The 19,429-nt window shown below is 50.5% G+C and overlaps 1 protein-coding gene across 5 annotated transcripts in view; it reads left to right on the forward strand.

Moving 5' to 3' along the window:
- Positions 1-19,429, forward strand: part of LOC107977033 (collagen alpha-1(V) chain) — a 151,239-nt gene that overhangs the window by 78,968 nt on the left and 52,842 nt on the right. For all 5 annotated transcript variants that reach the window (XR_003486716.2, XM_027423035.2, XM_027423036.2 and 2 more), the window contains exons 14-27: positions 270-326; positions 1,532-1,585; positions 1,867-1,920; positions 3,237-3,290; positions 4,454-4,507; positions 5,998-6,051; positions 7,651-7,695; positions 9,309-9,362; positions 9,970-10,014; positions 10,599-10,652; positions 10,824-10,868; positions 11,803-11,856; positions 16,995-17,039; positions 17,532-17,585. Coding sequence is in view for 4 of the 5 variants with exons in the window: in XM_027423035.2 (XP_027278836.1) it covers positions 270-326; positions 1,532-1,585; positions 1,867-1,920; positions 3,237-3,290; positions 4,454-4,507; positions 5,998-6,051; positions 7,651-7,695; positions 9,309-9,362; positions 9,970-10,014; positions 10,599-10,652; positions 10,824-10,868; positions 11,803-11,856; positions 16,995-17,039; positions 17,532-17,585 (723 nt within the window). In the remaining variant the exon portion in view is untranslated. The remainder of the gene's footprint in view (positions 1-269; positions 327-1,531; positions 1,586-1,866; positions 1,921-3,236; positions 3,291-4,453; positions 4,508-5,997; positions 6,052-7,650; positions 7,696-9,308; positions 9,363-9,969; positions 10,015-10,598; positions 10,653-10,823; positions 10,869-11,802; positions 11,857-16,994; positions 17,040-17,531; positions 17,586-19,429) is intronic.

A 19,429-nucleotide genomic window follows, 5' to 3' on the forward strand; every position in this document is an offset into this window, starting at 1 on the left:
GGGACTCTCTAGCAGGGCTAGAGAGAGGAAGTCATTGGGAAGCCTGCCCACAATGGGACAACAGGAAGTACTGACTTCTACCTCTGTGCCCTGCTTCCCTGTGGAGATGCTGAGAGTGCAGAATTAAGTGGGTGAGACCCCTGTGAGCCTCCAGTCTTTCCTATCCTGGGTCCCTTTTCCTCCTGGCAGCGTGTCACAGATCAGGAGCCAGAAAACCAGGACAGCTCCACCCATAGCCTTTTTCTGATCGCCTCCCCTTTCCTTTGCAGTTGGCACTGAGGGGACCAGCTGGTCCAATGGGTCTTACCGGAAGACCTGGCCCCATGGTGAGTGATTGGCAAGTCTGGGGCCAGTTGGTGGAGAACATTGGATGGCCCTCTGCCCAGCACCTTTGTTCCCAGTTGGGAGCCAGCTCAGACAGGTGGCTTCTGGGAGCTGCTCCATCCCATTGTGGGAGCACATGTCAGGGGGATGGCTATGTTCAAGGTCATCCCCCTGACCTTGGGGGATTCCTGGGAAATGACCCTCAGTTTAAGCATGATGGGAGGATGGGGGTGCTTCCTCCCCACCTCTGCATTTGAGCTCCAAGCTCTTCCTGTAAAGCACACTCTAGGCTACTCTCACTTTCCTCTATCACATGGTACACAGAAGGTGAATGTATGTGGGGGGCGAGGGGGGCGTGGATGCTGTGCTAGGGCCGGGAGATGTCCTCAGAGGCTGAGCCTATACAATGATGCTGGCTGCACCTTTAGCTCATGAGGAATCAGCTTTTCTATCTTTCTGGGGTCTTCTTCCTTACAGTTCTGTCCCAGGGACAGAGGTAACCCCAGAATAGGGCAAACCACACGGTTTGCAGTCTTTACCTGCTTGGTCTGGTGGTTCAGTTTGGTTCTATTCTGGGGCCTCACATTATAGCATGGATGTCATGTATCCAGGGACATTCAGATGTCATCCAGTGTCAAATACATGCTCTGGGGACTGGGAGTGGGACCTTACAAGGACACAGCCACTTCTCTGCCCTCCAGAGCCGAGGACAAAACCCAGAGCCTTGCACTTGCTAGGCAAGCGCTCTACCATGGAGCTAAATGCCCAATACCAAGAACACAGAATTCTTATACCATTGGGCCCCTGGCTGACTGCTATATGCTGCCTCCCACCCGCGGGTCTGAACTCAGTCCCCTGCACCTAGAAGGTGAAGCCAGTCTCCAAGGAGGTCTTATCTTGAGCTGGACCATAGGCTATGTGGTGTGCTTCAAGCTGGGGACTGTCATAAACCACAGGCCAACTTGTCCTCTCAGGACTTCATGTACTATGTGAGCTTCATCTCCTGGGGCTCCACGAAGAACCAGGAAGAGACCCTGGCAGTTACAGGTCCCCATGTCTCCCAGAAGACATGCTTTTCCCTTTGTCACAGTGCGCAGGTCAGCCTTGTGGTGAGGGGCTCATTGTCTGCTCCACACACACCTGTGCAGCTTTACTGTGCCCTGTGGCACTTGTCTGAGCACACACTAATCCTGTACTGTCTCCTTAGGGTCCTCCTGGGAGTGGAGGCTTGAAGGGTGAGCCAGGAGACATGGGACCCCAGGTACGTGTAAAACTATCTCTGCTTTGCTTTCAGGAGGGCGATTCCTGGTTGCTAGTGGTGACCCAATTCTTCAACAAAATCAGGAAGAATTGTCCTTTGGTACCATCGAACAAGCTCTCTGTACTATCTGTCACCAGCCTTCTGTGTCCTGTCCCCAAAATAGCCACATGTGGCCAACTGGCACAGCAAGCTATGAGATAGGTTGACAGGCATTGGGGATGAATGTTATCTTTCCTTAGAAGAGGACATACCCTAATGCTTTGTCCTCTGATTTCTGGCAGGGTCCACGAGGTGTTCAAGGTCCACCTGGCCCAACAGGGAAGCCTGGAAGACGGGTAAGTTCTAGGTGCTATGAGCATGTGGTATGGGAACAGCCTCTGTGCCCAGACCTGAGGAAGACTGTCCCCTTCAGTGCCTCATTGTCCCATGTCCACCTCTAAGATTGTGTCTGAGCAGCTGCTTAGGAACAAATGCTGTGTCCACGTGAGATGGTTCACCTGTCCCTAAAGTCATCTCCCAGACAGGTCACAGCAGGAGTTGGATCCACACTGTTGATGGTTGACAGTGGGCCTTGTCTTTGGGGACACCTCATGCCTTCTCTCTATAAATGGCTATTTCGGCTCCCTCTCAGGCCTTCCTTCAGCCCTCTAGCCTCCTGGGATTTCCTGTTGAGAATGGTGTCCTCTTGGATGGGTCCAGCTGGTTTCTCCAGGAACACAGCTGCTACAAGATACCACACTATTAAAAAGTGATGACCACACTCTAGGAAGGCTAGAAAAGCCTTAATTAACCCATCCTGTTCCCACAACAGACGTTCTCATGGTTACATATGGACCCCAAAACTACCATTGTCCACATGGCCTCCATGCCTGACCATGAGCCCACAGGCAACACCCCCAACCCATGACCAGTCATCTACAGAAGATGGGAAAGGAAAGACTGGTGTGCCTCACAAGGGAGCAGGGGCTTGGCAGGGAGTCCCTGTTCCCTCGTGTCTCTCCTGTGGTGACTGTAGCTTTTATAGCGCAATCCAAAGGTCCCCACTTGGCCTTCGGTCCCATGACAATCAACTGGGCACCCTGGGTTTGCTCTAGAATATTTTCCATGTCTTAGAAGCAAGTGTGAGAATGGACAAGATGAGTGACTAGTCACAGTGCAGATCCTGCCTCTAGGTCACTGTGTTGTCTGAGTGGGACACACATCCCCTGGACCTCTCATACAGATGGACCAAGAGAGGCCTTTATCATTTCCACAAATATTTGGTCTTTAATTTTCTTCCCAGTGGTAGCAAAGAGCCAAGCTTCCTATGATTGTCATTAACGTGTCACAGGAGCCACAAAAGCAAGCTCCCTGCACTGGGCCATTCAAATCCCATCATCCTCCCCAAGACCAGAAGGACAGGCGATATCAGGCTTCTGGGAAAGTCCTAGTGAGACAAACACCATATTCTTACTTTTTGGCCAACGGTGTGGCATGGCCTTGGGCTGTTGGATCTGGGTCCCCAGTCCAGTCTGATGACACTGGACAATCCCCCTTGACTGGAGTACTTTCCATGATCTCCTCCCTCAACTTGGCCTACTGGGCAGCTGCTCCCGAAGATGTTGTGGGCTGCCCTTTCTTCCATATGGACTGCTTGTCTCCTCTGTCCTAGGGCCGTGCTGGGAGTGATGGAGCAAGAGGCATGCCTGGACAAACAGGCCCCAAGGTAGGCTGTTGCCCACACCTCTCATGTCAGGGGACCACATCATCCCTGACATCATGTTGATGACATAACCATCCTGTTTGATGAGTGTGACTATAGGGAGTGCTGACTCACTTGAATGAGTCCCTCTGGTGTGTGTTGTGAAGACAGGTTGACAGGTGAATTGCATAGGCAAGAATCAGTTTCCTTAAAGGGGCAGATGCCCTCTCTATATCTGCACTGAGTGAGGTGGGGTGGCTCCAGTCGTGAGAACCCCTTGGAAGTGTGCAGGTAAGCAGGCCACACTCTTGGGGGTATGACTGGCCAGATCGTCCCAAGTCTATGGGATATAAGTCTTCCTGCACTGCCTTGGGAAGTCAGGACCTGGGCCTTGTCAGGGTGAGTAGACACATCTGTTGTGAGAAGAGGCTCCTGTGCACACACAGGACTTGTGTAGACATGTGACAGCTGTCCCCCCCCCATTCTGTGGATCCTGGGTTCATTCCTCTTCCCATGACCCTGCATGGACTCTCTCTTCCATGCCTGGGTCACCAGGAACTGTCACTGTTCAGTACATCTGGGTTGGGTCCCCTGGTTCCAAAGTCCTGAATGCTTCCTGTGAACCCTGAGTTAATGAACACTGAAGGCTGGGGATGACAGGAGGACAAGAATCTTTTAACTACAAAGTCACGAAAAGTCTCAAATACCGTCCTCTTGATTTCATCCTACCTGCTTTACTCACCCACAATATGGGATGCTGATACTGGTCTCCATGAGGCTGGGAGGCAAGAGCCAGGGTTCCTGCAAGTGAAGATGCTGCAGCCTTCACCAGTGAGTGTGAGCATTGGTGTGTGGCAGCCCTCAGGTCACAAGGCTGCAGCCATCAAGACAGATGGGACTCAGAGCAAAGGAACACATGCTGATTTGGCAGTGGCCACGGATAAACTGCATGCCTACTTTCCCAATGGTGCCCTGGCCTTTGGCATGGGCACAACAGTGCTCCTCCCTTCCCAACCTCTGCCTTGCTGGGAGAGAGGAGGTGGTACATGCAGACTCCATAGTGGCCTGAGACAGGAGGACTGTGCAGGGGCCATGAGAGGGTCCTGGGTACAGCGTGCTGAGTTAAGGGTGCTACAACTAGGTCCTGATGTGTATGGGTGTTTGATGCAGCTCTCTTGTCCTTGCAGGGTGACCGTGGCTTTGATGGCCTAGCTGGATTGCCAGGAGAGAAGGGCCACAGGGTAAGTATTTGCTGCGGGATTCGGGGAGGCTTCTTTCCTTCCAACAGTCTCAGGTTCCTTAAATGGGGCCGGGTTCCCCCATTTCACAGCATGCCCATGTTAGGCACTGTGGCTGCTCATAGACTTGACCCCCAGAATGAAGTCTTTGTTGATGAAGATCTAACCCAGAGAAGTTGTTGGATTTCCCACTGAAACTTTTGAGCAGGCTTGGCAGGCACCTCACCCCAGGGTGTTATGAGGGACAGGGGAGTGAGGGAATGTGTGTATTAGAACTAGTTTTAGAAGCTTATAGAGCCCACTTTCTGCCTAAGGGAGGCTTCCCATGCATGGGAAATCAAGGAGCTATCACATGCACGCTGCAGAGTCAGGACATAAGGCTGTGACCCCGGGAGGGTGGGGCAATCTCAAGAGCCTGCTGCAAAGGAGGGCAGGTGTTGGCCACTATGGTGCCTTCCTGCCTTTCTCAGCCCTCTCTAGGAGCGGAGCCTCTCTGATCTGCTTTACCTTCAAGTGGGTTTGCTGGTAAATGTAGCATTGTTTAGGACATCCAGGCACCTGTGTATATATTACACACATGTACACAGATACCTTCATAGGCATACACACAAATGCAAAGGAACACATCCATCCAGCACATATGCATATACACATATTCTTAGCCACACACATGCATGCATTTATACACATATTCACAGGCACACACATGAATACACACATACAAACTTGGAGACGTGTATGTAAGCATAACCACATAGGACCCAAATATATATGCATACATTCACAAGCACATACACATACAGGCACATACAGACACAGGCATATAGACACCCATGTGCATATACATATATATACATAGGAGCACACATGTATATAAGCTGACACACATGGGTACAGACATTCATACTCGCCCAGTCACACACATACGTACAGGCAGACACGGGTATACATGCATGTTCATACACAGGGATGCAACAATATAATCATGCACATATATGGGCAAACTCGCAGCCACCAGTGGTGGTCTTTGTTTGGGGGTAGGAGGTGGGTGTGCAGTCCTTTTGACCTACTGATAAGAGCACACATTGAGTGCCTGCTACAGGCAAGGCTTGGAACTGCAGGTTTTCATGAGGTAAATCAGGCCTGACTCTCAGGGATTCTTGGTCCAGGGTGGTACCTTTCTGTGGTACCCCTCCCTCACACTGAGTGCACCACGTGCCTGTATGTTTGTGTCCCCCACAAAACCTGCTAGGTGCTCAGTCTGGTGATTCTGCCGCCATCAAGCTATCCAGATGGGACTTAGGTGCAAGGTTCTGTGGCCAGCCACTAGACTATGTGGCCAGCCACTCAGCATATGTCCTCCTCCCAGGGGAACTAGCCTGCAAGGCTGAGGGTATTCAGAGTTAGACCTAAGAGGACAGAGAAAGCGGCTTGGCACAGCTGTGGACAACCTGCTCTGCAGTGGTTAACATTGACCCCGGTTGACTTACTAGGGTGACCCTGGTCCTTCTGGCCCACCCGGACTTCCAGGAGATGATGGAGAAAGGGTATGTATCTCAGCATCCTGTTCTCTAAATTTATACTGGATAACTGTAAGTGTGGGCCCATAAGGGTTGGTGAGGGTGCTGGGGAAAGACTGGGGAGGTGCTGGGGAGGGTGCATGTTGGCACAGGGAGGTGGCTGTGTGGAGCAAGGCCCAAGCATTCATTTCACCTTATCCTTCTTACCTATGAGGGTCAAACTGTCATGGGTCTCAGAAGCCGAGTTTCTAACTATAGGAGGCAGGTGTCCTGGATCCTGTGGAGTGGAGAGGCCAGAGACTTAATGAGCTCAGCAGCTCTGCTGATCTCATCTAAATGAGGTGTCAGATAGAGAAGCAAGGGCTTGAGGAGAGCAGGGGGTGGAAGGACAAGGGAAGTCATTATCTCTGGCCCCAGAGGTAGGGAAGGGCGAAGCAACCGATATAGGAATAGAGGGGGGAGGGAAGAGCTGGTGCTGGCTTCTTAGTCTGGGCTCTGTACCCAGAGGACTCCTCAGTGTCCATCCCAGGTACCTTTGAGGGGCTGGAGACTAAGCTCATACTCGGGCCACAGCACAGATGTGCACAGCAGAGAATGAGCGATAGGGTTTTATGGGCTCCTTGCAATATTGCTGGGAGGCTCAAGAACCCCAGGGAAGTGAGAGAGAAGTACTGCCTTCTCCAGTGTCACTTTGCCAGGAATTTCCCCTATCTGGGCCTTGGCCTAATCAGCTGTAAGCTGAGGAAGGAGAGGGGTACTTTTGGATGCCCCACCCCCTTGATTTAGGAAATGTGTGTGTGGGTTCATATGCATGCATTCATATGCTCAACTATCTATGTATTGTGTGTACATGTGCACTATGTTTTGTATGCCTTTGTGTACGTATGTGCACACAAAGGGTATGCATACATGTTCTCTGCTGTGTGCGCAAAAGTGTACTCCTAGGTGCGTGAATATATGTATGTATGTTATGTGTGTGCCAGCACAATTACATGTCTATGAGTAGATGCATTGAATGTAGGCACACATGAGCATGTGTGCAGGCAGGCTGCGTGTGAGCATGCATGTCTTTCTTCGTGTGTGTGTGTGTGTGTGTGTGTGTGTGTGTGTGTGTGTGTGTGTGTGTGTGTAAGGCAGGAGAGCTGAGTTGTGTGACAGGGAGAGGGAGATGTGTCCTGGCTAGCAGCCCTGGGTGTGACCCCGTGGAGCCAGGGCAACCTTCTTATTTGGAGTCAGGAGGAAAAAGCTCTTCTGAGTTTGCCACTGGCTTCTTTGGACCCTGGGAGACCTAAGCTCAGAGTGGTCTGTTCAGAGTTCCTCTGTCCCTCCTCTGATGCCCTTGTCCTCAGCTTCTGTTACTAACAAGGGTGGCGAAGGCCTTGAACTCTCTAAGTGTTCTCTGCCTTTGCCACAGCTGTGAATGTAGCTGGCAAGCAGGGCCTATTTCCAAGCCTCACACCCTTGCAGCTCCAGAGTGAGGAAGGGGCCTCTCCTATGGGAACAGCATTAGCAAATTAGCATATACCTGAGCAGAGTAGGCAGATCCTGCTGTGTGCTCCTGGGAGATGGCCTCTGGGTATCCAGGCCTCAAAGCTTGTCACTAAACATCTTCTCTCTCCTCCATAGGGTGACGATGGAGAAGTTGGGCCTAGGGGGCTGCCCGGGGAGCCTGTAAGTAGCTGATGGGGGGATTCTGGGCCTCAGCTCCACATTCAGGATTTGATGGGTGTGGAGTAGATTGGAGAGCTTGGTCTGGGGAAGGAGGTTGCCCAAGAAAGCAAAGAGGGAGGACCCTAGGGGCTGGACAACTTGAGGGAATGTATACTGACCCTTTCTACAGGAGGAAGCTTGGCCTTGGAGAGCTGCAGAAAATATCCAGGGGCATCATAGTTTCCAGGGAATTATGCTAGGCATCCAAGTGCAGCATGGAGGACATTCAGAGGTTCTATGGTGGATACCCAAGTGTGTCAGAGTAGACAGGAAGACACACTATGGGGCGTTCTGCAAGAATCATAGCAGACACCTAAGTAACATGATGGGCATTGAGTACATTGTTGTAGGTGTCCAGGGTGCCATGGCAGGCATCCTGGGAGCAGCCATAATGGGTGTTGGGACAGTCAAGGGGAGTGAATAGACCCAAACTTGCCCCAGGCCTGGCAACTGCACCCTCCAGGGTGGTTGCTGGCCCACTGCAGGGAAAGCTCTCTTCAGCCATACAACTTGTATTTAGGCTTAAAGCAGATTTCCAAGAGGGTAAAGGGACATTAATTACCTTTCATTTACTGATGCTCAGAAGCCTACCTTCGTTATCCAAGTCAGGTGGCTGTTTGCATCTGGTGAAGCTAATTGATGAGCTATGCCATAAATGCCGCACAGGGCAGAGCGCGGGGTCGGCATGTTCAGGTTCATTTGGGATGAAATTATACCCTAGATGTCTGATTAGCCACTGAGGAGGATCCATCAGCGCCGCTCTCCTTAATACACATCTAAGCGGTGCCTTCTGGGTTATTAGTGTCTCCAAAACATTTATAAGACTAAGTGTTAAAATAATGAAGGAAGCGGTTAGGACACAGATTGTGAGGAAAGGTTGTTGCATTTTTTTATCCCATCTAAAAAGATTCTGTCAGAATCAAGGACACTTGAGATCCAAGTGCCTTGGCTGAAGCCTGTAATTCCCAGGGTGGGCAGTTCCCCTTCAGCCCCATATCTGCCCCAGACTTCAGTGGTGCCTCAAACCAGGCCCTCTGTGTAGGCTGCAGGCATTGTGCACAACCCCTCAGTGCCCAGGGGAGAGGAGGATAGCTTGTGGCTCTCCCATGTAGCTGCTGTCCCCAACAAGGCCCCGAAGTTCCTTGCGGGCCTTTTGTCTTCTGACCCTGTTCCCTGATGCCTTGAGCTCTGTCAGCATTGCATGCGGTGGGGAGAGAGACCGAAGACTCATTGATAAACACTAGATCCAGCAGATGAATGTGATTTCATGAGTTTTCTGTGGTGGGATTTTGTGCTCACCTCTCTGTCAGGGGCAGGCGAGAAAGGCCCCTTTCCCAAGGACATTCCTGATGCCCAGCTGAGCTTCTCTATTTCAGGAACCCCCCCCCCCCCTTCTGATTCCCAGTGTCCAGGTAGAGAGGAGGGTGGGCTAAGTGGGGCATGGTGGCATCTCTCTCAGGCTTCTGGATTCAGCGGCTGAGCTCCAGTGGGGTGCATTGTACTGGACATGTGCTGTGCAGGGCAATCAAGAAGGGCAGCTGGATTTCACTTTTCCTTGTCCTTTCTTCTTGCAGGGACCACGTGGTCTTCTTGGGCCAAAAGGGCCTCCTGGCCCTCCAGGACCTCCAGTAAGTTCTGTCACCTCTTGCTGTATGTGTCCACATTGTAGCTGCAGAAACCCTCTAACCTAGCTAGTGGCACAGGGCATGAGGCCATGCTGACCATGGTGTGAGGCTGTAGGTATGAGGGGCTGTGGGTCCTTCATACCCATACATGAAGAACCAGAAAATGGGTAGGGTTGAGGTAGCTGGCCTTGAGCTCTTCTAGACTTTCCACCTCCTTTGTGGCGCACACCTGCTGGATTTTCTTTTCTGTCATAAGCAGTGCCTCAGGGTGCCACATTGTTTCTCTGCTTCAGTTCTGGAAGGAGGCAGAAGCTCAAGGTTCTGATGGGGACTCTGTTTCAGTGGGTCAGACTGGCCCTACCCTCTCCAGTCCCTCTGAGATATTTTTCTAGAGCTCAGGGTCTGCTCATATGAGGATGCTGGGACCCAATGGCTCAGCTAGCCTATGGTGAAAGGTCAGTAGCCCTAGCTGTGAGGGGTGGAGGGTCAAGTCTGCCATTTCCTCAGAGAATGTACCACCTGCAATCACCTCAGGCTCATGTCTGAGCATGTGGAGTGAGTGTGGTTGCTCATTCTGTGTTGAAAACATCTCTTTATCACTCTCCTGCAGGGTGTAACTGGAATGGACGGCCAGCCTGGCCCGAAAGGAAATGTGGTGAGTCCCAGGGGTCACATGACCTGGCTTTTGGTGATGGTCTGTGGGTATAGTCCATGCCTGGCTGAGGAGGTCTGTTATCAGCTGTTAATTGGGGCAGGAGAGTGGGCACCTTAGCCTCTGGCCCACGGCCTGGTGCTGCCCTCTTCTGGTGGCAGAAGCCTCTGGTGTCGGAATCCCAAGTTGGTATTTGTTATCCAAAGTGGGCACAGCTAGGAGTCAGTTCCAACAGGCAGTGGGTCTATTAACTCTGTATCTATTTCAAGGCCATACTTTTCTACTAATAGAGTATTTCCTGCTCAGCTCCTGTCACACTGTCTTCTTGGAAGGACATTAGGGTATACATGCAAGTCTGCATCCCCCTTTCAGAGTCAAGTCATTAATCCTATGGGTGCAAGGATCTGCTTACTTTCAATGGCGGGTCCCCCCTTTCCTGAAAGCTGTTTTCACACATTGACTCCCAGGGGCTACTGTTGGACAGTTCAGAGCAGGAGGAAAAGATGAGAAGTGAAAATGGGGTTCCTCCAAATGGGTTGTGGCTCCTAGACCCTCTTCTCAGGACCTTTGCCTCTGTTTTCCTATAGGGTCCCCAGGGAGAGCCTGGGCCCCCCGGACAGCAGGGTAATCCCGGTGCTCAGGTAAGTGTCCTGGAAAGGTGGCTTGGAGCCAGGGATGGGGTACAGATTCTGGTCAAGTGTCTGGGAAGTACAGACTTCAGTTTTGCCATCAACATGGCTAGTGCCTGGATGAGGGGATGATCAGTGGAGGGTGAGGTCAGTCTCCTTATCTCCTATTTCTTCTTCCCTTAGGGTCTTCCAGGTCCCCAGGGTGCCATTGGTCCTCCAGGAGAAAAGGTAGGTGGAACAGCTGGGTGTGTGCAGAGGGGCTTCCTTGCTCATGGGCTATATTTCCGGCCTGAGGGATCTGCTGGCTTTCACTAGCAGGCATGTACACCTTGCTCTCCAGAAGGCCCCGAAGTTCAGCCCTCTGGGAGCCAAGCATGTCAGCTTCAGGGAGGCTCTTAAATCTTCTTGTTCATTGATTCATATCTCCATTTAGTCTCCATCTATGTGGGGAGGTGCCAGTTTTAGCAAGGCATGGGGACCCCCAAAATCAGCACACTGCTGAGTATGAACTATGAGCCATTTATTGGAAATTTAGATTGAATTGGAAATCTTATTTAGTTGAGTTTTAGTAAAACTCTATTTGGCACATAGACTCTAGCACTTACCATGTCCTGGGATACTTGAGTTTCCAATGGCATCATAGAACCCAGGCATGGGTGATTTGGGAAAATGTAAAATATCTAGATCTTGACCAGCAAGAAGCACTTCAGAGTGGTTCTGAGGGCATCTAGATCCTGGGGCACTTGTTGAAATGCAGACAACTAGGCTGTGTTAGACCTGGACCTTGTTAGAATGTCAAAGACAGTGGGATAGTGGCATGATGGCCCTGTGGCTGCCCTGCTCTACCCTGCTGTAGGAGGGATACAATGGATGTCACTGGGGGGTGGGGTCCTGAGCAGCTTCAGAAGGCTCCCAGGACACCAGCATCTGCTCAGGAGATGCAAGGGAGAAGGAAGATGGGGAGGTGCTCCCATAGCAGAACTGAAGATTCTGGCAAAGGGGGCACCTCTTTGGGTGCAGGGAGAACTGGATGCTGAGAGCAAGGACCACAGCAGGCATCCTGAGTGACAATATCTGAGTTGTTTTGGAGGCCTGGGCATCCCAGGGAAGGAGTAAACATCAGAGGTGTTCCCTCTCTCACGTGCTCTCTGGTTTGTATTAGGGTCCTTTGGGGAAACCAGGTCTCCCAGGAATGCCCGGTGCTGATGGACCCCCGGTGAGTAGTGCCCCTCCCTCTCTCTCCAGGAAGCCCCTCTCCTCGCAGAGGGGAACTGGGAGCATTGGTTGCCCTAAACCTTGTGGGCGAAGCTCGTGCTCTGGTGCTCCATACTGAGTGATTACTAGATCCCGGACAAGCTTTCATACTGTGTTCCTGCCACAGAGGGGATGCAACTGCACAGTGGGAGCCTTACTTACTTGTTAGGGCGTGCAAATTAGTTCCCCGAACTCAGCATCGTGTTTGAAACTTCACAGTACTGGGCTGGGCTCCAAGCCATCACACGTGTCACCGGTGTGGGAAGTGAGGGGCAGGGTCTGCCAGGGGTATTTTTAGTGTTCACACACTGAGTTTGGGGGAAAGCTGCTGGCAGGGGGATATGTCTGCAGTGAGCACAGCTGGGGAGCCAGATTAGACAGGGCCTGGAAATAGCAAGTGAGCGACAGGTCCAATCTTGGGGGGCAAGCTGTGCAGAAAGCGGGGAGCAAGGAAGAGGAAGCAGTTAGGGGTGTGTGTGTGTGTGTGTGTGTGTGTGTCTACCCACAGCTGCCATTCTGCCTGAAGACGTTGCTGGCTTGAGGGATTTTTAATTTTAAATTTAATTTAAATATTTTTAAAAGTAAATTATTAAATCCACCCCTCCAATTTCTCTCTTCCCCCTCCCAATATTCCCTCCCGGCTCCATGTGCTCTTTAGTGTTTAGTGAAACCGAAAGGGTATATCTCAGAAAGCAAGATGAGATACATTAATTATTTATGACAGTTTCGTTTATTGTTTTAATAACATCATTAAAAACTAAATGCAAGGGTAGGGGGACTAGGGAAATGCCTCAGTGATAAAAGTGATTGCAGCACAAATGTGAGGCCCAGTGTCCAGACCCATAAAACCCATGCAAATGCTGGTTGCTCATGGTGTCCACCTATAATTCCAGCATTGGAAAGCAGAGGCAGGGGTTCACCACAGTCTGCCTGGCAAGACTTGTTCTATCAGCAAGCTCTGGGTCTGAGATAACCTTGCCTCAGCGACTGAGGTGGAACAGTGATCAAGGAGGACTCCTGACAGCAACCTTAACCCTCCATGTGCTCACACACATACCTGTGTTTACCTACACACATAAATAGACATATGTACACACATGTACACCACACACTCACATGCAAAAGTAGAAAAAGAGAAAAAGAACTGGATGAGGATGCTGAGTGTGCTAATGGTAAGGGAATGGTTTCACCATGAGTTGTCTACTGCACTCCACGCCAAGAGTCACATGAGCCAGGGCATCTCAGACCTCAGATTACCTTTGGTTGGTCTGAGCAAACAAACGTAGTCACTCCCATCTCCATGTGGACAAGGTGGGGAGTTTAGGAGCAAAGTGGCTGGTATCTTGCAAAGTGTGTCACTTCTGTCCTTTAATTGTCATTTATTTTGTGTTGCAAAAAAATAATGATGCAAATGGCACATTTTTTAGTAGACAATGAGGTGAGGGGAAGTGGCAAATAGAGTGGCTCCATCTCACCCCCACTGGCCAGCACAGGTCGCTGGACTGTGGTTCCCTAGTGTCAGTTTCTTGTGGTAGGTGATAGCCACGGATAGAGGTCTAATGCAGTGTGCCAAACATCTCCTGCAGGGAGGAGTTGGTTTGCGTGTGAGTGGCTGTATCTTTTCCACAACCAGACATGTCTCTGGCCTCAGTATACCTGGCTGCTTCTGGCCTGGAATTCCTCTTCCTACACTGAAACCTCTTGAGAGCCTGGTCCCTGAGCATGGCCTCCTTTTATATTTTGTGGGTGAGGAACCAAGAGCCCCTGGCCTGTAGACTCGTTGTTTCTGTTCCTGGCTGTATGAATTACTTTTCTTGTTAACAATAACAAGACAAAATACTTGACCATAACAGCTTAAGGAAGGAGGGGCTCACAGCTTGAGGGAGGCACAGTCCATCGTTGGCGGGGAAGTCACAGATGCAGGAGCTCCAAGCAGCTGGTCACATTGCGTCTCTCCTCAAGAAGCAGAGAGAGATGGATGTGGGTGGTCAGTCTAGAACCCCAGCCCATGGGATGGGGCTGCCCATAGTTAGGGGGAGTCTTACCTCAGTTAACCTAATCTAGAAACTCCCTCACAGACCTGCTGCGAGGTTTGTCTCCTAGGGGTTCTACATCCTGTCAATTGCAACTCAAACCTTTAATGTGTGCTGTGGGGGAGGCCTGCTTCCTCCCTGGGAAGGGCCCAAAGATGGCAGGTGGACCAAGAAGACATTAGGACCCTAACCAGATCCAGTTGTCCATGTGTTTGGAAGGGAGGGAAGATGGATGACTCTCCTAATGCAAGTAGCTCTCTGTTGATAAACTTTGAAGAGGCCACCAGACTGAGGCTGTTTTCCTCTACTATTTGTTTAGTTTGGTTGTGAAGAAAGAGTGATTGACAGGCCAGGGAGATGGTCCCATTAGTAGTGTTTATCCCAGAATGCATAAAGGCTTTGCAAGGCAGTGATGCCTGTAATTCCAGGGCTGGGAAACAGGAGACAGGAAGGTTCCTGGGCCTTCCCAGACAGCCAGTCTAGCAAATCAGAGAGTTCTAGGTTCCAATGAGAGACCCCCATTTTAAAGGTTAGAGTGGGGAGCAATTGATGAAAACACTGATATCAACTTCTGGCCTCTACATGCAGTCACACACATGTATATACACAGCCATAAACATGCACATGCATGGAGGGAGTGAGTGAGGGAGAGAGGGAAGGAGAAAGAGAGGGGGGAGGCTTTCAAGTCATATCCAGTGCCCTGAAATGTGATTAATTCTTCACAGCACACAGCAAAATGACGGGTAAATGGAGCCAGTAAAAATAAAATGTGAATGAATATCTAAGGTTTAGAGAAAGTGCTCATGATCCAGTATTAAATTCAGATCATATTATACCTGCCCACTTTGTATGCACACACACAGAGAAAATGGATTGGAAGACTGTGCCCCCGACCAGCCTCGTGGCTCTGCATGGTGGGCTGTGGAGGAGTTTAATTTCCTTTTCTGCTCTCCTAATTGTCTTCAATGAACATATATTACTTTTTTAATCAGAAAAATATCAAATACAAATAATTTAAGCTTTATTATTTTTCCATTATGAAAGTAGCATCCCCTGTAAAATATTGGGAAAATGTACACTGGCAGAGAAAGAACACAGCCTCGCCTTGCACAGCAGGAAGATTTGTCAGTGTTAAATTTTCTTCTATTCTCGTCAGCCTCCTGGTTAGAAAAATGAGCCCCGTGCCTCCCCACTGCAGTGGCTTTCCTTCTAGAACACAGCTGAGACCCATCTAAGGCATCTGGTCAGCCATGACAATGGTGTCCACCAGCCCCTGTTGGTCATACTCTGCTTGGTACTTGCTGAGCCCCTAGGGAATCTCTCCTGGGTGTCTCTGAGGTCCTCTGTGCAAGTGCAATCTCCAACATGTCCCTGAAGGAGTTACACACAGAGAGGGCACTTGGCTTCCTTAGTGACACCCACTACATCTGTCACAGAGATCCTGGCATCCACCTCTCCTAGTGCCCACCTGCCCTAGTTTCTGAGTAAATCCACGTCTGTGGCTGGTGGGCACTAAGATGAAGACCACAGTTACCCTTTGTCAGCCCTAAGGTCGGCATCCTCTCCTTGCTGTCTTAGATTATGTCTTGCAACCAAGAGCCTCTGGTGCCTTAAGCATAGTTGTCATTTCTGAAAGACAGGGGCTGGTTCAACTCGTTCCCAGGGCCAGAGCAGCAGGCACAGTCCACCTGTGGGTGCCTCAGTTTTCCTCAAAGGTGGCTGGGCTCCCACATGAGAACTTGCTGTCCCAACTTACTTGCTAAGCTCTTTGCAAAATCAGGTATCCAACTAAGAGGAGCTATTGAGTATTGCGTGCTGCGTGCGATCAAAGATGATCCGTAGTCCATAAAACTAAGATTTCTTTATTCAGATAAACACCAGCCCAAACGCAAGCCAGAGCGTGCCCAGAGGCTGCAAGCTAGCGTGGCCAGAGAGAAAGGGCATCCACGTGTGTGTGGTCCCTTAAGAATTATCCTGGCGTCATCTTTGACCACGCCCTCATGGGTGTGGCCAGGCACACCTGTAGGGGCTACTAGGGGGCGGGGCTACAGTGTCTCCCTACAAGGAGCAATGGAACAACATGCCCAACTGTTTCCAGGAGATGAACTGGTGTCTGGGGCCCCAGATCTTTAACCCACTCAAGCTATACTATGTGTCTGTCATTTCATTGTCCACAAGAGGAAGTATGGGCTACAGAGTGCAAGTGACTTGCCCAAGCATGTGCAATAGTTTCAATGTATCCAGAGATAGAAGCCAGCCTCGCCCCTGCCCCCATTGCCTGGTCTCTTTGCTGGAAAATGTGGTGGTGGAACTGCATGTCCATAAGAACACAGTCTTTTGCTCTCCTCTCTACCTGTGGCTCTCTGCTTTTGAACCTAGGGCTCTCACCCCAAGGTCAGCCTGGTGAGACGGCCTATGCTGCATTCTGGAGGGTGGAATTGGCCCAGATGTGGGTGGGTATGTGGGAGGTGACCAGAGGACACAGGTGACTCTGCAGGGCCACCTCTCACCTTTGCTCAGTTTCCCAGGCCCCAGGGACGCACTGAGGTGTAGCTGAGGAAAATTGGGGTGCTGATACACTCAGTGAGGTGGCAAGATGGCTCTCTTCTTACCCTACCTGCCCTCAGTTTCCCCAACAGCCAGTTGCTTGATTTGGCAACTGGTGTGGCCCTTGTTGGTCCTGGGGGCTCAGGAGTCTGATCTTGAGGGTTCATTTAGCTGGTGTGACCTTGAGTTACAGCATAATCTCCTTTGGTGGTCTGTGAAATCTGCCCTGGAGGGTAGACTAGTATCAGGCTGGGTGGCCTGCTACACCCTCATCATCTCACATCCATGTCCCTTCCATGATCAGCCAACCGTGGGCCACATTGCTTCTTCCCATTTTGTAGATGAAGCAGCCGAGGTCCAGGGACTAGAAGTAGCTGGACTGCCTGTCAAGACATCTTTAATTTTCATTTTTTTTTTCCTGGAGAGGGCAGATCTGGAGGACTTACACAAATGCCGTAGAGGTATGAGGCCTCTTTCTGAGCAGGTGGCTAACTAATGAAGACCTTCTCTCTTGTGACAGGGGCACCCTGGCAAAGAAGGTCCTCCAGGAGAGAAAGGAGGCCAGGTAGGTACCCACTGCACCCTGCCCCAGCAGCCAGTCTCTGTATAGGTCTCCTAGGCAGGGTGGAGGTTCGTGCCTGAACTGTAAGCTCTGGTCAGTTATTGAGAAGGTCTTTTGACTGTTGAAGGATGCCATTGCCCTGAACAGGATACCCCTGTTCTCCTCAGCTGAACATTGCATCACCTCAAGATCCCTAGGATGGGGGCATGTTTCTTTGTCTTTTCTCGACCCAGGCTATGTTTCTTCATGTTGCATGGCTACCTCTCTCCCACCCCTCCTGGATTCCTGGAACTGGACACAGCATCTGATTATCCTCAGACATGTTTATTCTTTGAAAGGCACCACCTTGCTTCCTCCACCATCAGCATCAGTATCAGTGTGGACCACAGGCAGGGACTCATGTATATCCCACAAAACTGCTTTGCAGCATCCCATGGAGGTTGCCTAGGCACTCACACCTGAAAATAGCTAATGTTCTTTCCCTTTGGTTTTTAGGGTCCTCCTGGCCCCCAGGGTCCCATTGGCTACCCAGGTCCACGAGGAGTCAAGGTAAGAGGGACTTTGCAGCTCTGGGTCTTCCTGGGGTCAGGGTGGGGTGGGTGCATGGCCCTGGCTGGTTCCTGGAAGTTCCTTTGTGGTTAAGCCCCATTCCAGGCACTAAAGCATGGCCTGGCCCCCCAGTTCAGTATACAGATGCTGGGGCCTGGACAGTAGGGTTGAGCAGGTGTGAATACAGCCTGCCAGAAAAGGGGTAAATTGATACATAGCAAGGAACTACCTCCTAGTCAGGCTGTGAAGAAGCAGGTGGCACTGCACTGGCCATCCTCTTGTGTTTACCATTTGTCCTACCAGGCTATCGCAGGGGGTAGATAGATCTCATTCAGCAGGGCCATGGCCAGCCAGGGGAACAGTCCTCTGAGCCATTGGCATGTTGAAAAAGAGAGAAGACCAGTGTGTCCCCTCAAATCCCGGGAGGCAAGGTTTATGGGAGATGTCCATTTGTTTACAATCATGTTTCTGCTGTAGAAATTCCTGGAACCTTGTTAAACGGGACACAGAATGCCAGAGCAATATTGAGAGCAAGGTCCCCTTTGTTCCCTCAACACTAACTGTGTTTGCTCTGAGCTGCCTGATTTAATCTCGAGTTCCCAAGTTCCCAGGGCAAAGGCACATTCCTGTGTAGAAGATAAGTGGGACAGGGCCTTTTCTTTCTTCATAACAGGGACTTAGCAGCATCTCAAAGCTCCAGGCTTTCCACTGGCAAAAAAAAAAAAAAAAAAAAAATTACTCCTTCCTTCAAACCTGACCTGAAAAGAAACACAGATGTGCCCCTGTGAGTGTGCAGGTGTACACAAGCACATGCACAAAATGACTTCTTAGGTTTGAAGAATTGATATAAATGTCACCAAGGCTGCTGCCCTCACCCATCTGCTTTGTGGCATTTTTTTCTCTGTCCAGCATCACTGTAGACACAAGAAGACAGTTGTCCTGGGGTGTGGAGGGTGGAGAAGTCAGGACCTCAGTGTTCAGAGACTGTGCAGAATTTCACCAAGCATGGTACCCCAGGCTAGACTTGAACTCAAATGGCCCTGCTTCCATGTCTCAGAAACAGGGACATCCCTCAAGAGCAACCTCTCAAGGATGGTAGCCTTAGGCAGGTCAGATTCCGCCTTTAGCATGCTTTTCCCAGCAGAATGCCTGGTGGATGCTCTAAGGGTGATAATTGAGCAGCAATGCTGATTATAGGAGCTCCATGCGTGTTTATCTTACAAATTCCTGTCGCCTACCCCGAGCCTTTGGCAGCTCCTATACAAGGCTAATTGCATAAGCCTTCCTCTGCAAGCCGAAAGGTGTTTACTTTAAAATGTTTATGGTGAATGCTCTTATCTATCTATCTGATTAAAATGCACTCATGACATGAGCAATCCAGTTAGACTTAGAAGCAGAGGGAAAAGCAAGCTTTAAGATAGTTTTCACAAGAGAAATAGATGTTCCAGCTTCTTGTGCTCTGGAGAAGAGAAGTGATGCTGGCCACCTAATGAGTTCCAGGGCCATGGACACAGCAGAGGTGGGGTGGTAACTGTCACTGTTGCCATTAGGGTAGTTAGTCCTTGGCTAGGGAGATATGGTCATTTCCCACCTAACTAACCTTTTCCCTGAGAAAGAGTTCTGTCATGGCTTATCTGTCTGCTGAAAGAGAAATTCAATGATTAGGGGATTTGAAATGGAGGTTGGCCGTTCAAGGTCAAGGAGCAAGCGGATTCATTATTTGGTTAGAACCACTTTCTGCTTCACAACCCGGTGTTCTCACTGTGGCCTCTGAGGGTGGAAAGGGCTGACAGACATCCCCCCCAACCCCGCTTCTTACTGAGAGATAACTCAGGGCCTTGCAC

The sequence above is a fragment of the Cricetulus griseus genome, chromosome 6, assembly GCF_003668045.3.
Source record: "Cricetulus griseus strain 17A/GY chromosome 6, alternate assembly CriGri-PICRH-1.0, whole genome shotgun sequence".
Classification (NCBI taxonomy): Eukaryota; Metazoa; Chordata; class Mammalia; order Rodentia; family Cricetidae; genus Cricetulus; species Cricetulus griseus.